General features: G+C 57.7%; 2 protein-coding genes across 4 annotated transcripts in view; both read right to left on the bottom strand.

Moving 5' to 3' along the window:
• Positions 1-342: 342 nt before the first annotated feature.
• TENT5B (terminal nucleotidyltransferase 5B) lies at positions 343-8,293 on the bottom strand. 3 transcript variants are annotated; one of them, XR_012632212.1, is made up of 3 exons: positions 7,821-8,293; positions 851-3,913; positions 343-717 (listed from the first exon to the last, which is right to left on the bottom strand). XR_012632212.1 is itself a non-coding variant. In XM_074894259.1 (3 exons), the coding sequence occupies exons 1-2, from the start codon at positions 8,013-8,015 to the stop codon at positions 2,894-2,896; spliced, it is 1,215 nt and encodes a 404-aa protein (XP_074750360.1). In that variant the 5' UTR covers positions 8,016-8,293; the 3' UTR covers positions 343-2,373; positions 2,862-2,893. The 3 variants fall into 3 exon arrangements, 2 of the variants coding, with proteins under 2 accessions (XP_074750360.1, XP_074750359.1); XM_074894259.1 differs by having other exon boundaries at positions 343-2,373; positions 2,862-3,913; XM_074894258.1 differs by having other exon boundaries at positions 343-3,913.
• Positions 8,294-14,610: 6,317 nt separating this feature from the next.
• The window catches only part of SLC9A1 (solute carrier family 9 member A1), a 31,576-nt gene continuing 29,289 nt past the window's right edge, over positions 14,611-16,897 (bottom strand). Inside the window, exon 12 of the mRNA XM_074894321.1 lies at positions 14,611-16,512. Within this exon, the coding sequence (XP_074750422.1) occupies positions 16,190-16,512 (323 nt within the window). The 3' untranslated portion in view covers positions 14,611-16,189. The remainder of the gene's footprint in view (positions 16,513-16,897) is intronic.

The raw sequence follows: 16,897 nt of genomic DNA, 5'->3' as shown, positions 1-16,897 counted from the left end.
CAGGCTCCACATCGGGCCACCCTCCCCCACCAGCAACTTGAGGAGCACCAGAAAAAAAAGGAAGATGCACAACACTGAAGAGTGTTATAAATAGAAGCCTCCCTTGGCCGCAGGAGTGACCTGCCAACAGCTACACGCTCCCCAGGCTGCGTAGCTGCTTCGGTTTGAGGGACGGAGCAGCCTGACGTACAAGTAGCACTGGGCCAGGTCCAGACCCAGGATCTTGGCTCACTCCTCTCGAGGCAACCAGTTGGTTCAGAGCCTGGTTCTTGATGGGGGTAGGGTCAACCTTCTCAACACCACACTACCCGGATGGACAAGCAAACAAAAAAACCCAACAAATTTGAATACACTGTATTTATTTGTAACAGATTCTAAAGAATCTAGTGAGTCTATGTCAAGCCCATTGCATGACAAGTGATACAGGTGTAGGAAAAAAAGACATTTAAAACAAAATCAAGTGCCATTCAAGCTACTGGAATCTTCCAATTGCCCCCTCACAGGAGGCAGCACAGTATCACTGCAAGGTCTAGAAAAATTCAGATTCAACCCATTCACAAGAGTCCCACCACACACACTCCGTAAATCAAAAGTGCAATCTCAACGTAAGTTGCCCTGTCGAGCTGTTGGCTGTAGGGAATCTTTTTGACACCTTAAAGGGAAGGAGGGAATCTCAGTTTAGTGCGTCTATGTGTCTGTGGGTAGAGGGTAAGCAGCCTGTAAAAAAAAAAAAGCATGCTACATGTCATCTATGTTCATCTGAAGTTTAAAATGCAAGAAAAAATATTTCCTTGAAGCCATGAAGGTGACACACTTAGGATCTCAAAAGCAGCCCTTAAACCAGTTTTACCTTGCACTGGAAAATCTCAAGCTCCCACCACAGGGATTAGGCTCTGGGCACCAGGGAGTTACCGGGCTGTGGCAGAGTCTACACACCAGCCTTGACCGTGAAGGCAAAGCTGTTCTACAGGAAGGCAGTTAAACCTGTAATAACTACATCGTTAGTGACACTTCTTCAGCTCTGACTGGATGGGAAGCAAAGCTGGACCAATTTCCAATTGGTTAGTTCATGTTAAGTGCAAGAGCCCCCAGATCACTCCCCCCCACCCCTTACACCCACTCCACATCACCCCTACCCCAAAAAAGGTAGCAATCTGGCTATACACATTCCAAGGATCTAGTCTTTATTAGCGCATTCAATCTGCCCAGCTATTACAGTTTTGTCACAAAAAAACAACAAAAAAAACCAAGTTAAAGATACTCAAGTATGTCAGCCTCAGAGGAAGCACCATGAAGTCACAGTGTTCCCAGAGCAGCATCTCCAGGGAGTGCCTGCTGGCTCGCCCACCTCTCCCTCCGTGCATAGTTAAGTCTGAGATGATGTTTCACGAGAACGGGCATGGCAATCCAGGCACCGCAGTGAAAGACTGTTTGTGCTCTAGACACCCAACAACTTCAAAGCCACGTTTGACTAAGAGCGCCAAATCCTCAAGACACAAGAGGGTTTGTTTAGAGAAGACATACTTTTTTTTTTTCCTAAGGCCAACTGACTTTTGCACAACCTCCCAACCCCCAAGCTCCATTTCTAGCTAGAGAATGAATTTCAAATGCTATCAGTGGCTCACATGTGGAATCACATCGCTGGACACAGGCTGCTTTTGAAGATAGGACCTGCCCAAGGGCAGAGGGAAGATCTCCAGCCGTAGGAGGCCAGAGGCTGGAAGAGGTCTGCCTATCTCCTAGGAGGACACAGGCTCCAGCCCCCATCACAGCAACAGCCGGAGATGACTGACTAATGAACTAGTTGGTTTGTGCTTCAAAGGACAAGTCTCATCTTCCCAGATAACCCAGCTGGCCTCTGGCTTTGTGCATTAAAACCACACTGCATGCCAAAAAAAAAAAGCAGCATTTCAAATTCCCCTAGAAAATACACGATTAGGTACAGTAGCCTGGGGCAGGCTCCTGGACAGATCTTCTGCCTCATCATTTATGTACATGATTACATTTTGGCACTGCAGACTCGGGAGCTTGAATAAATTCTTCTGTAGGTCCCTGCTGCCTTTTCTCCATAAAGCTCTGCACAGCATTTTCCACCATGCACTCCCCCCCACCCCAGTGTCCCCAGTTTTAGGCATTTACACGTAGTCAGTCAAAGCCCACCCCTGTTTATGCACCTCCACTCTGACAGCCATTTGCTACAGCTGGTCCTTCACAGGCAGCAAAGCCATGCCAAAAAACCTCAGCGACATGTAACCTGCAATCCCATTCTTGCTTCAGCGAGGTTACTAGAAATGATCTTACGACCCTCCCCACCCCAAACAGAAACATCTTCCTCTTCAGACATCCTCACTCAAGCTCTTAGGATGTCAGCCCCTGCAAAAAAAATAAGGTTTACAGTACAGTTGTGTTTATATTGTTACAGGCACTTAAACAGGATTCTTTGGTCCTTCAGAGGAATTAGCCACTCTGGCTTCTATCTTCAGAAACCACAAGTCTGCACACCCATAACACCTCCTGCACTAAAAAACACAATTCAGATCCATTTCAGGGCAGTGCAGCTCTACCTTAGTGTAATTCTACAATCTCCCCTCACACACCCCCGCCCTCCCCCATTGCCTCCAGAATTCAGTAAGCGATCGAGTCTTCCTGTAAACGTCCAAGTCATCTAGTTTCCATAACACTGCACTTCCCATCACAGTGTACAGCAGACAGGCCTCGTTCCAACAACCCCAGGAACAAGACACTCAAGCGAGAGTCCAGGAAGTTTCCTTTTGTTGCAGTTCTAGGAAGGTTTGTTGTTTGTTTGTTTGTTTTTTTTGCCCTCCCCCCCCACCTCCCCATTCCCCAAGGCAAGGAAGTACCTTGGAGGACAGACCCTGAAGTTTGTCCTGGCTCAGTTACAGGGAAGCCACGTTGGGTAAGACTGATTGCAAGGCAGGAAGGGCTGCACGTGGGTGACGTAGTAGTTGAAGTTTATTTCACTGACATAAGGAGCTGGCTGGTAGTAGCAGGTAACGTTTGTGACCGTGGGGATGATGTTCTGCTCAGCCAGGACTCTCACAGCCAGCATGGCAATGAGGTTCAGGGTCTGCCTCCTTTCGTGTCCCATGAGGCAGACTGTGCTCTCATTGACCACCCTGTGGAGGGTCATCAAATAGTCATATCTTTTGCTCTCCATCCCAACAAAGTGGCTCTGAAGGTAGCACTCCAGCTTCCGCTGCTGCTCACCGATGTCGGAGAAGTCTATGAAAAACCTGGAGCACATGTATCGCTGTAGTGCCTTCATATCCACTTCCGATTTGGGCTTAAACCCCCTCACCAAGAGGTTGCAATATTTCAGAAGCCCCCCACCTCTGATCTCCTCCGGGTTCCTCGTGGCGATGACCCTGTTCCGGAGATGGTCCATTGCCTCCTCAAAGTCCCCGTACATGCTCTCCCCCGTGACCGTGGGGTGGAAGTTTTCAGCCATGGGGTTCTCTGAACACTCCCCAAACAGCAGAAGCGAATCCAGGATGATCTGGAAGGAGTCCACGCTGAACTCGAACTGCCGTCTGAGAGAGTCCACGAATTTCAGTTCCACGTTCTTCCCGCTGTTGTTGGAGAGAGAGATGAGGCTCCAGCGGTCGGTCTCGTTGCACACCTTCACAAGCTTCTGCACGTACGCCTCCTTTAGAGTCATGGGGGTGATCTTGTCTTTGTTGACACCTTCTGGGAGGAAGTCAAGAAGGCAGTCCATGACCACATCTTTAACAAGCTGGAAGACATCTTCAGTCTTCAGATCTACACCGAAGATGAGATCTAGGTCTTTGTACCCCAAGCCACTGTCTTGATGCAGAACGTGACTAGCTGCTGAGCCATTCAACCTTACATTATGGACTGCGATTCCTTTCTTCTCCAGGCGACTACGGACAACCTGAGGCATAAAGAGAGTCAGTGAGAAGCGAGAAAGCATTCTTGGAGCAGTCTGGTTACAGCAGCAGGATTCACTCCCTGCACTTATATGGGTCGCTCCAGTGCAAGCCAGGGAAATAAAAAGCTAATCCATTAGAAATAGGTCACTTTGGAAAGCATCCAGAGTCTTGCCAGCAGCCGGGGGTGGCTCTCCCTGACTTATTCCCTTGCATTAGAGGGCTCTTACTGCCACAGACAGATGTTTCTGCTTCCAGTACAGCTGCTTGCTCTTCCCTTCCTTCCCCCCCCAAAGCAGAGAGGTTATCTGAACCCATTCTTCAGGGTGCTCTCTGCCCCCTTCATCCCCCCACGGTTGCAGCCAGCCCTTCCAGCCAGCTAAGACCAGCCGATCCAAAAAAAAGACTCCAAATACAAGGCGGCAGCACAGTCTGCAGCAGTCCCTGTTGATTTAATCAGGGTGGCTCACTCCTTTTAGCCATCCCCTTTGCCTGTCAAGATTCATTAAAGGCAAATCAAGATGCCAGAACTGCTCAAAAGCCCCAGCCAGGCGTATGCAAGTTCATGTCCTAACTAGTAAGTGTATCCTAACAATTTCCAGTGTGTCAGAGCTTCGTGCTGAACTTGGCATGCTATCAAGCACAAGAGGCAGCTTTCATCTTACGGGTGTTACTCTGGTGATTTTAATGCTGCCTGCTCAGTCCTGGCACACCCACCAGTACCTCCAAAGCTTTGTTCATTTAGAGTGAAGCTGAATCACTTGCCTGATTACTTAACATGCAGGAGGCTGAAATAACCCTGAGACCATAAAATAAACTATCTGGACACCAGCTTATAATTTGAGTTTAACTGAGCGCAAAGATCCCAGGAAGATTAAGTTCACATCTTCCACCAGAAGCTCTTCCCATCTCTCATCCTGCTTTCATGTTTCTCTCCAACAATTATTCACTGTCCTGAGAGTCCCAGCTAGCCAGCCTGCTCCCCCGGCGCTAGATGCAAGGCTAGAGCTTGAAAGAGCCAAAGCTTGGGATACAAATGGACAAATTATATCACTAGAAGCCAGTTTGACTGGGCTACTCAGCCCTGAGAGGCTGTCCTAGTTTGAGAGGCCCCACTGAAATTCAAAACTTTATCAGAGGGGCCCAAACCTTCGCTTGGTTTACACAGCCCTGAGCAGACAGCTCTGGAGATGTCAGAGCACTGCAGCACCAGTGAGTCTCAGCAGCTGTAAAACTGCCCCTCCGAGTTTTGTTTAGAAGAAACAATACAGAAAAGGTGAAGGCCTGTGGTACGCAACCCTCAGCACGTCACAGACCTCTTGGTGACCCAGCTAAGAGGCCACGCCAGCAAACTTCTGCTGCCCAAGGTCCCCGTGCAAACAGGAGATACCTTGGAGCAAACTGATGAACGCTTTTAAACTTGGAGGTGGTTAAGTCTCATGATGCAGCTTCTCCACTGGTGTTTCCCCTATTACTCCCTGACGCTGCTGCTCAGGCTAGAAGTGTTCCCAGGCTGTTTGCCAACTGAATGGTGACAGTCACATGTCAGGCAACAGTTAACCAGCGAGCTATTCACCATCGGAAGTCCCCACCAGCACATCCAACCCAGCCATGAAAGCAGTTGTTTTCAAACGCAGGTAGTTTGAAAACTGAATTTACTCCTAGAAGAGACACAGGGTTATTCCCCCCTGTAGAACCAATATCATGCAGTTGACCCAGGGGAGTTCCTGGTGTGCATTTGTTGCCACCTGATCAGTCACTGGACTCACTCACCCGAGGCACAACTCCAGCACTACTAGTGGAGTTAAGAGTTTTGTGTGCTATTAGGCTTAGCTAGACAAGATATAGGTCACAAAAGTGTTAGATGCAGAGCTAGGACTAGTGCTGGGAGAAGATCTCATTCCAGATTAATTTCCTAGCCCCAAAGAATATCTGCTTAAGCCCCTTCTGGGCGCAGCTCAGGACCCGCAGCATTTCTGACCCATGAGCTTCAGGCTTTCTGGAGCTCCCCAGGTTTACAGATCGGCCCATGCAAGATGTATTCAGAAAGGGCGGGGGGGGGGAAATTCCAACTGCTCAAATCAGTCTTGTCCCAAATCACCCAACACTCCTCCAACCTGCAGAGCACCAGGGAGCAGCAAGCCTTTCCACTTCCCCCGAGGACAGCGGGCTTCAGCCTACCAGTCTCAACCTGAAGCACATCTCCCTGGCTGCAGCCCGTGGGTTCAGGTATGTGGTTTTTTTTCCCCAGGGGGTTGGATATTTAGAGGGTTAGGCAGCTGCTGACCTGCTTCCCAAAACAGCACCTCACGTTACGTGTGGTTCACATAATTGACTCTGACAGCCAGGCAGGGAGCAAACCCTGCCTGCGTCCCGACCTGCCGCTTCCCACCTCCCACAACAACAAGAGCGTGCAATAAATAACTGCCTTTTAGGTTACTTGTTTCAGATTAGTCAGCCCTAAATACAGGGTCTGCCAGCGCGGTCGGTCAGAATTACAGCCCTCAGTTATTTAGTGTTTGAAGTTGCTAGTGGCAACATCCTTTTCAGCAGCTCTGACACCGAATGGCTTCAGTTTTGTGGAACCAAACAGTAATAACTGGTGGAACATCTGATGCTGCACCATGCCGGGCTTTTCCCAGCCCTGAGCTTCGCTGGCCTTGCACAACCCAAGGGCAGTGTCCTGACAGCAGCTCTCATCTGTCGGTCAGTTTAAAGCTTTAGCAGGCAATGTTTAGCAGTTCTGCCCCCGACAGATGCAGCAGGAACTCGAGGAATTTGAAATCAGCTGAGGCTTTCATACAGCAAAGTGTCTTTCAAATGTCACCTTTCCATTTTCTAGGCTTAAGTAGAAATACTTCAAGCAGCTGAGGCTTCGAAATCCTGGTGATTAGTTTATTGTGAAAGCCAGTTGGGTTTTAGCTTTGTGAATAGCCTTTTTAATTAGAAGCTAACATGCCCGATTTTACATTTGATGAGTCATTACTGAGGAATGAAGTTGCCTCCCAAACATGAATATGCATCAGCTTATTTGAACTACATTGTTAAGTTTAATATTAAACACAGTTATTACTTTATGGTTAAACTAACAGGAACTCTTTAACAAGATGAAGTCTTTAGGCAGACTCTGGAGGATACAGTCAGTGTGACAGGAATCAAAGGACACTGACATTTGATCTGGCATTTAAATTAATAACTGCCTCTCACAACGCACAAGCCCAACATGTCCACCAGCACGAAGCCATTTCATGGCAGCAGCTGCAAAAAGCCACTCGGCCACCCACATTTCGAACCTCTTAGGCCACCAAACCGACTCAAAAAAAAAGAAGAATCCCAGGGCTGGGAGGAAGCAAAGCGGGATCCGTGGCACGAGCTGCAGCGACTTTGGGGATCAGGCACAAATTTTAACCGCGCGTGATTTTTCTAGAGGAAGCTGTTTCCAGGAGGGTCTTTAGGTATTTCTGCTAAGACTGCCGGCAGAGCAGAGCCCGGCGCAGGCAGCACCCCCCCCACACCACCCCGAGACATCCAGGACCGGGAAGGGGGGGGCCAACCGAGCGCCCAGCCCCCCCCGGGACGATGGGGGGCGGCTCCCCTCCGCACTCCTCCTGGCTGTGACCCCCCACACCCCGGAGCATCCTCAGCCCCTCCGGGGGGACCCGCACCCGGCCTGGCGGGGCGCTCTGCCCTGAGCCGGGGGGGGCGGGGAGGGGGGAGCAGAGGGTGCTCGGCCGGGCTGGCTCAGGGCCCGGCGGCCCCGGTTACCGCCGCCTCAGCAGTTTTATTTTCTCCCTGACCCACGCGGGAGCGGGGCAGAGTCCAACGAGGCGGCGGAGCGCGGCCCGTACACCCCCCCCCCCCCCCCCCCCAAACCGCCCCCCCGGGGCCCACCGCCGCCTCCCCGGGCCTCACCTGGACGATGGTGCGGGGCCGCACCGAGAGCGTGGGGAAATTTCCGCGGCCGTGGATGGGCACGGCCTCGCCCAGGATCTGGTCCAGCCGCTGCACCTGCTCCCACGACAGGACGCTGAAGCGGCCTCCTCCTCCTCCTCCTCCGCGCTGCTCCGAGGCGCCCGGAACGGGCCCCGCCGCTGCCGCCACCAGCATCGCCCTCCCCCCGGCTGAAACGCCACCGGAAGAGGAGCTCAAGTCACCCGGAAACGGCCCGGAAACCAGCCGGAAGTGCCGGGTTGGGAAGGGAAACGGGAGGAAAAATTTTTAAAAAAACAAAACCAAAGCAACAAACAAACGAACAAAAAAAGCGCAAAAAAAGGTGTTTCTGAGGGGCGTTTCCCACGGGGCGGAGGCGGGGAGGCGCGGTCGGTGCCCGGAGGGGGTCGCTGCAACGAACCGGCCCGCACCGCCCCCCGCCCGCCACCGGCTACGCTGAGCACTGCGCTGCCCCGCGCCCCGCCGCCGCCTTATATAGGCCCCGCCGCCGCGCCCCCATTGGCCCGGCCCCGCCGCCAATCCCTGCCCGGCCTCGCCGCTCCTCCGGCGCTTTCATAGGCCCAAGAGGAAGCTGGGGGCTGGGGTGAGCGCCAATCAGAGGAGCGGATAGGGAAAGAGGCGGGTCAAAGGGGAGAAGGGGCGGGGCAGGCCGGCGGAGCCCCGCCCCTCCGCGCGCGGCCCGCTGCGTGCGGGAATCCCGGCGCTGATTGGCCGGGCCGGGCCGCGCCTTAAAGGGCCCTCCCGGGGCTGCCCCAGGGATGCTCCGGGCCCGGTGCCCCATTGACACCCCGCGGCCCGGCCCCCAGGGCCCCCCGGCTTGACGCTCCCCCCACCCCAGGGCCCTCTCTCCCTGGCCAGCAGTGTCCCCAGGGACCCCCCCCCTGCCCCGCGCCAGTCGGCTGCAGGGAGCAATGGCTCTGTGTGTCCCCCCCGGGGAGACACAGGGTGACGCTCCGGGGGGTGACACCCCGGGGGGATGGAGCCCACCAGCTCCGGAGAGTAGACTAGATATTAGGAAGGATTTCTTTGCAGAAGGGGTTGTTGGGCGTTGGAATGGGCTGCCCAGGGCAGGGGGGGAGTCCCCATCCCTGGAGGGGTTGAAGAGTCGGGTTGACCCAGCGCTGAGGGATCTGGTGGAGTTGGGAACGGTCAGTGTGAGGTTCATGGTTGGACTGGAGGAGCTTCAAGGGCTTTTCCAACCGAGATGATTCTGGGATTCTGTGATTCTGATTCTGATGCCGGGTGCTCCCAGCTCCCAGAGTTCAACCCCAGTCCCTAAAACCCACCGCATGGCCCCACTGCGGGCCAAGCCACCACCTCCTCCTCAGGCCAGCCGTGTTCCCGACGCCCGTTTCCTTTCATCCCCACAATTCCCATCACTTTGAAGAGCTCGTTTCTCCGCGGCGTTTAACCCTGCAGACATTTCCAGGAGGCGCCTCCCCGCCCAGCCGGTGCCCGATGCCCCGCGGTCCCGCGGACGGACGGGCACGACTCCAGGCTCCGCATCTGCAGCCGCCGCTCCCATTCCCCCAGTTCCTGCTTGGAGCTGGGATCCAGCCTTAAAAGCCAGGTCAGGGAATGAGCCAGCGCTGATCCTCACAGGGATTTATTGCAAATGCACCCCTGAAACCCCCCCAGACCCCCAGCCTGGGGCATTTCGCCTCGGGAAAAGCCATTGCAGAGCTCTTGGGTGCTGCAAAGTCCGTCTCTGAAGCTGGGGCTCGATGGCAGCGCGTTGTCCTCTCCCATCTCCCGGGGGTCTGCCGCTGGAAGCTGGAGTTGGCTGCGGAAAGAGTAACTGAGCGATGGGGGGATTTGGGTTTGGGGGTAAATGGAGTGTTTAGGAGGACCCACAGCTGGGGATGGAAGGGAGAGGAGGGGACCCTGAGCCCTGGTCTCCTCTAAAATCCTCCCCACCCCGTGATGCACCAACAGCCCATGGGTCCCCATGGGGGGCTGGAGTCTCCTCCGCTGGGGTCCCTGCGTGGGGACACTCCTCATGCCAGCATTTTGCTCTCTGGCTCCCACTGATGTCATTGTGTGGTTCCACCAGGCATCTCCATCAGGATTAAATGCTGCTCCTGGTTACTCCCCACGAGGCCCCGAATTGAGGCACGGGAGGAGGGGACCCCTGACAGAAAGTGATTTTCCAAGGAACTTGATAAAAAATGAAGCAGCCACCTCTCGTTGCAAAACCCCTTTGATCCTCTTGGCAAAAGAGCCGGATCAGGAGTTTCCCAAGATGCTCAGAGGGCCCAAATGGCTTTAGGGGTCAGGATCCGCCCCTCTGGCCCATCCCAGGGCTGGAGGGATTGGGGTGCAGGAGGAAGGACTGGCCGGGTGCTGAGCGCTCCATGGGCAGGGCGGTTTGGGGGACCCACCATTCACGATACCCCTGGGCAGTGGGGCAGGATGCGGCCGCGGAGCCGATGGGATGAACAAGGTGTTGCAGATCCTTGGGGGAAGAGCCGGTGGCCGGGTGATAAACCGGGAGATACACGCTGGCACTGCCCAGCCGAGAGGGACCAGCGTGCTGATGGCTCCAGAGAAAACATCGGCCCATTAAAAAGAGCTGACGCGCTCCAGCCCGACTGGCTGAGCCGCTCGTTAACATCCATCACCAAACGATTATCCCAAAGAGCCGCCAGCAGCAAACCCAGGGCTGGGAATGGCACCGAGGCCGTTTCCTTCCAGCTCAGCAAGGGCCAGCCCGGGCTTTATTTGTTTGTTTTGTTCGCAATTAAGGAATAATCACCCGTCTTGGGGTGAAATGCGGGTGGATCCTGCCTCCCGGGTGATGGCATGAGGGTTGCAAAGCCCCTTTGGGGTTGTGAGGGTGGGCTGGGGGCTGGGCAGGGGGATGGGGGGGCTCAGGGGTGCCGTGGCCCTGCTCGCCCCATGGATCTGGGGTTGGCAGCATCCCGGTTCTGCCTGGGGAACACCGGCTTCACCCCACCAGGAAATCACCCAGGGAGGAGCTGGGACGTGCCCTGGAGTGTGCACGGGGAGGAACAGGGCACCCTGATGCCAGGGGCACGGAGAGGGGCCCATCGTGGGCTGCTCAGTGGGGGAGTTGGGGGGAAAGGGCTGAAGGAACTGGGAGAGCAAGCCAGGGGGTGAAAGCCCAACCTGGAGGTGAAGAGAAACCTCAGGGACTCCCTGACCTGCGTGGGACCGGCTCAGTCCCACCCGCCATTAAGCAGGGTGTGTGCCAACTCCCTGAGCAAGCAGGAGAGACCAAGCCCTTCTCCCAGAGCCACCAACGTCACCCAGCATCGCCCCGGGGGAGCAGCAATGCTCCCCATTGGGGTGGGGGCATTCCTCCTGCCCCACTCCCACAGCAGCCACCCCCGGCATCGCCACCACGCACACGCCAGCTGTGTCCCAGGCTGTCCCCGTGCCCTCACTGGCTGTGCCCATGCACATACGGGCTGTCCCCGTGCCCACGGCAGCTGTCCCCGTGCACGCACTGGCTGTCCCATGCACGCACCGGCCAGCTCTGTGCATGCCCCATGCACACATGCCAGCTGTCCCCATGCAGACATGAGCTGTCCCCATGCAGACACGAGCTGTCCCCATGCAGACGCCACCCGTCCCCTCGTCCCCGTGCATTTGCCTGCCATCCCCATGCACAAGTGCCACCATCTCCACGCAAATGCCCACTGTCCCATGTACACGTGCTGCTGTGCCCACACACATGTCACTGTCCCCAAGCACATGCTGCCTCCCCACGCCCGCTGGGGCTTTGGGAAGTGGAGCCCTTCTCATCGGCTGTGTCCGAAGTCTCCCTCAGCAAACACCACTCCCAGACACCTCCCGGTCACTTGCACCCCCGTCCAGCCCCACTCGCTCCCGCACAGCCCGTCCCAGAGGTGCCACCGCTGCTTGCTGTCCCCAGACCCTCACTGCCACGACACCCCTGTCCTCAGGGCTGTGCCACCAGCTGCCTCCGTGGCCCCGAGTGCCCCCAACAAGGCCAAATTCGGTGTTGCAGGCAGAGTGGCTGCATGGTGAGCACCCTTGTTTACTGCCCAGCATGAGAGGTGTCACTTTGCTCTCAGCCTGGGGTCCCCGTGTCACCGGCTGGGACCCCCAGACCCCACCCCATCCCTGGCTGCCTCCTGGAATTAATGATAAGTGATGACGCCAGGACGTCCTCACCCCGGAGAGGGCCACCTTAGAGGCCCTGAGATGAAAGGGAGCGCAGGGTGTTATTACTATGGGTGACACAGAGCTGGGGAATGGCGCCTGTCATCTCCCCTGGCTGCTGCAAAATGCTGCCTGGGGAGGGCTGGGGGGGACACGGCACCACCGGGGCATGGGGAGGGGGACACAGCACCGATGTGCCCCCAGAGCGGGGCAGGGACTGAGGTGCCCCCTCAAATCTGCCCTAGGGTGTCACTGGCTGGGGAGGTCCCCGTCCCCTCAGTCCCCCTGTGGCTCGTCCTGCGTGTCCTGGGCTCGGTGGCTTCCCGGTGACACCACATGCTGTTTTGCTTGGTGTGACTTGTGCTTTTAAAGCCACAGCAAGGGATGACCCAGCTCAACGCCATTAATTTGAGCCTGGTAGAGAACACACCTGATCCCTTCACTTTGGGTTTTGGGGCCCCTGGTGACACCCGAGCCCAGCTGCAGGTGGTGGCAGCCCCAGCACACCCCGTCCCATCACCCGCCAGCTGCTTGGCATCCCCTCACTGGTTGTCCTGCTAAAACCCCTCTTGGGAAAGGCAGGGAGCTGTCAGGGAGCTCTGCTTTGGGGGGCTGCTGAACCCGGAGATGGTGACAGTGGGGGTGACTTTACGGCCTTTCCCGAGGGGTCTCGGTCCTCGCTGCTCGTGCAGCGGTGTGGGGCTGTGGGGCCATTTGCTCCTCGCTGCAAGCCTGGGCTTTGTGCCGGACCACGCAGAGGGAAACTGAGGCACGAGGAAGCCCAGACATCCTGGCTGGGGCAGATTCCTGCAGCTGCAGAGGCAGCAGCTCCTTAATCCCCACGGATCAGGGTTACGGGAAGGTGGATAAACAGCACAGGTGTGTTCAGGGACAAGGTCGTCCCGCTCAGGGTCCCTCCATTCTCCCTGTCCTTGGTGCCACCACCATGGCCCCGACACGCTTTGGGAGGGAGCAGGGGAGCCGGGTGCTGGGGGGGTACAGGGCACGGGGGGGGGCACGCACAGGGAAAAGGCATCGCCGCCAGGTCTGTGGGGCCAGGGCCACGCGCCGGGGCCCATCCACCCCCCCAGCCTTGGCGCTGCGTGTGCTTTGGCAGTTGCTCAGCGGTGACAGCCCATCCCTGGAGGGATCATTAGTCCTCCCTCATTAAAAAAAGTTACTCACCCTTGAAGACAGAAACAAGAATATCCTGGAAATGCCTGGGTTTGGTGAGTTCTCGCATTAAAGGTATGACTGAAATCAAGAGGGCGGCTGCACGTGACGCTCGCTGGCACGTGGGGCAGGTGAGATGCTCGGGCAGCTCCTGCTGTCCCCTCTGTGCCCGCGCTGGGTGACCATCACCTGGCCTCTGGGCTGCTGCCACCCCTCGGGCTGGGCTGGCCAAACCGCTGCTCTCCTCTAGCGAGGACAGAGCCAAGGCCTGGCTTTGCCCATTCCTGATTTGGGGTCCCCCCCGTTGGCACTGCTATCCCAGGGACGAGCCACCCCAAATCCCACGTGGGGCGCAAGATGGCACCCACCGAACCGGCTCTGCCACGGGCCCCACGGCATCGCCTGTCTCGTGGGCCCCACCGCATCGCCAGCCCCACATCCCTGGCCACCTTGTCTGGCCCAGGGACCCCTGGGGTGCGGTGGCTGAGCCAAGTCCCAGCCCGGGGCCATGGGGGGGACCCTGGGCTTCAGGTATTTTAAGCACATGAGCAAGGCCAGCGATTATGCGCTTGCCGGATGGCGAGGGGGTGAGTCACGGCCTCCTTGAATCAGAGCTTTAATTTGCAGCGATGAAACACGCTCCCGTCGCAATTGCCCAAAAGCGAGGAGCTCCGGCCGCCCCGGGGCACCCTGGCCCTGGTGGGGGGGCAGGTCTGGGGTGGGGGGATAAGGTGCAAGCACTGCTGGAGCTGTGGGAAGGTCTTTCCTGGGGGATTTTTGGGTCGGGGTGCAGCCCCTCACCCCAGCACCGCCTTGAGCTTCTTTCCTCTCTCCGGTCGTGGGATGCTGGTGGGAATCAGCTCCTCTCCGAGAGCTCGGCTTCGGCCCTTGGGGAAACCCAGGAAAAAAATCACAGGGCTTAAATGTCCCTGAGCCCCCTCCCCTGGGGACAGAGCCCCCCAAAACCCCACTGCAGTGCAGGCAGGGACCCAGGACAGGCAGGTGCTGCCCCTTCCTCCCTGGGGGGCTCAGGGTGGGCAGAGCTGTGCCAGGACACCCGGCCGGCACCTCGGGGCTGTGACAGGACGATCCTGCCTCTGCAAAAGGACCGGCCTTTTGCTTTGTCCCCCTACAACGTGAGAAAAACGGCTCTTCCCTGCCCAACACACTCTCACACCGCCACCAGCCCCGGGGAGGGATGCGGGAGCCTGGGCTCTGCCGAGGCTCTGTCTTTGTCAAAGCTGGGAATGGCTTAAAAAGTGCCCCCCTGGCCGGGGCTCCACCTCTCCCCGAGCCACAGTGGGAAGGCGAAGGGCAAACCCTCCACCCAACAGCCATGGGGACGAGGTCTCACAGCCGCCTTGTTCACCTGGGACAGCCGGGACCCTGTGGCAGGGGTAGGAGCTCGAACAGCCGGAAAAACCCCCACTAAAAATTAACATTAATTTATTAGAATATTCATGATAAAAACCAAGATTCTCTTTACATGTGTTTTTTTGTTTTGGTTTTTTTTTTTCCTTTTTATACAAGAGAATTTTCATTGCTTTTTTCCTCCTGGAGACAGAGCGGGGGCAGGCAGGCAGGCGCAGGCAGCGACGTGGGCTCTCGCCCCGGTGTGACAAAGCCACGCGGACGCCGGTCCCCTGGGGTCCCAGTGGGACGTGGAGCGGGTGGGAGCGTGGGGCGGGTGCCCACCAAGGCAGCGGGGCAGAGAGGACGCGTGGCAAGGCACGGTGCGGGGAGGGGGAGGCAGCCTGGGCTCCCTGGGGAGGGGGGCACTAAGCACCCCGTGGCATGGGAAGAGGGTGGCACGTTGGGGATGAGGTGACATGCTCCAGCACAACGCGGGACACCCCTGAGCCCGAGGAGGGCTCTAAGTCACCCAAACACCCAGCGCTCCCTCCCAGCCAAGCCTTGGGGAAAGAGGGGTCCTCCCCAACTCAGGACCCCCGACCCCCCCCAGCCATCCCCCTCAGGGGGACACTGTCCCCCTCCTGCCAACCTCCCGGCGCCAGTGTGTCCCCACGCTGGGCGAGCCAGCCCCTGGCTCTTCCCCAGCTCCTCTCGGCTGCAGGAAGAGAAAAATAACCCCCCCTGCCACGTAGCAAACGCAACCCCCCCATATGCCCCCTCCCCATTCCCCAGGGAGCCCGGACGCCGTCTTTGGTTAAGGAGCAGCTGGTGCCGCTGCCACGTGGCCGGGCAAGCACAGGGCGAGGGGCCGAGGCTGGCAGAGGGTCCCCGCAGGGCTGGGTGACAGGTAGCAGTTCCAGGAGGGACGGAGAAGCCCGGGCTTGCGGGGCCACTCAAAGCGAGGGGGGACCCGGCTCCCCCCTTGCATGGCTCTAGGATATTTATTTAACAAGACCTGGCATGAAATGCAGGGCCAGAGGAGAGGGTCCCGGGCGGCAGCCGGCCCCGTGGGGGAAGCGGCCAAGGCAGGGAGCAGCGGCCGAGCCCAAGGACCCTGGGAGGGTGCCGGTGAGGTGGTGGGTGCGCCAGCCCTGGCGCAGAGCCTGGCTCCCGTCTTCCCATCCGGAGCAAGGCGAGGGGGAAGGTAAAACACAAGCTGGGGAGAGACGAAGCTGGGCTGCGGGGCAGCCTCCACAGACACCCCCAGCTCCCCGGCCAGAGCCCACCCCGTGCCGGCTGCAGCCGCCCCGAGGAGCCACTCGCAGGTCCTGAGTGGGTGGGCGGCCTCTGGGAAAGCCCCGCTGGGGCTGTGAGGAACCTGCAAATCCCAGTCCCGGGTGGTAAATGGTCCGTCACCCCCAGGCCACGGCGGCCGAGGTGCCCGGTGCATCCCGGGGGCGCCTTCCCCGCTCCTCGGGGCCAGCCCAGGGCTTGCTGGGCAAAGCTGTCCTGGTAATCCCAGTCCATCCAGGACAGTCTCCCCTTCCCAAACCCGGTGTGTAGTGACAGAGGAAACCAAACAGGAGAGCAAAGAACGAACAAATTAAGAGAGAGAGAAACCGTATAGAGGTACGTGAGGCTTCGGGCACCAGCTGCTACTGCCCCTTGGGGATGAAGGGTTCCCCCTCCTCCGGCTCCGGCCGCGGCCCCGGGTCGCTCAGGCATCGCAGCATCCGCTGGTTGCTGGGGCTGTCGCCGGTCCCCGGGGTGAAGACATCGTCAGTACCCGGGGAGGAAGGTTCCTTCACCCGCATCACCAGCCCCTCCTCGTCCTCCTCGGGTGAGGGTGGAAGGCCACCGCAGCCCTTGGGCTCCTCGTTCATCAGGTCCACGGACTCTGGGGACTGCGGGGAGGCTGGGTCGATGGTGATGATGGGCAGGTTCTCAGAGTCCGCTTTGGGTTCATAGGCCAGCGGGTCTGGGGAGGCAGAGAGGGGTCAGGCAGGGCCCGTCCTGCAGTACCATGAACAAATCGGGTCAGCATAACCCGGGGAAGGAAAGGGGGGGTCTCAGGGACCCCCAGCTAATGCATTCCAGTTTGGGGCTGGGATGCCTGGGCTCGCTCACTCTCCAATTTCCAAGTCTGCTGTTTAATTCCTTTTTTTTTTTTGATCTCCACATGCCATCTGGAGCTGCTCCAGACAGCCCAGCCCTGTGCCGGTTGCAAGGGCCGAAGCTGCCCTCTGCCGATTAACCACCAGCTCGGCAAGCGCCGGCAGCAGCGTCACACCCTGTCACACCCCGTCACACTGTCCCCAAAGCAGGAGAGGACACGCAGGACAGGAGGAACGGCAAAGCAAACG

This window comes from Strix uralensis, chromosome 25, assembly GCF_047716275.1.
Source record: "Strix uralensis isolate ZFMK-TIS-50842 chromosome 25, bStrUra1, whole genome shotgun sequence".
In the NCBI taxonomy this organism is placed as follows: Eukaryota; Metazoa; Chordata; class Aves; order Strigiformes; family Strigidae; genus Strix; species Strix uralensis.
Note: the sequence above shows the minus strand (reverse complement) of the source record. Positions and strands in the feature narration are given on the sequence as shown.

Bases quoted from the DNA above. Each gene is read 5' to 3' on its own strand.
- TENT5B (XM_074894258.1), bottom strand. From the start codon at position 8,015: ATGCTGGTGGCGGCAGCGGCGGGGCCCGTTCCGGGCGCCTCGGAGCAG. The intron at 3,914-7,820 runs GTGAGGCCCGGG...TTTATGCCTCAG, and splicing joins GGCCCCGCACCATCGTCCAG to GTTGTCCGTAGTCGCCTGGA.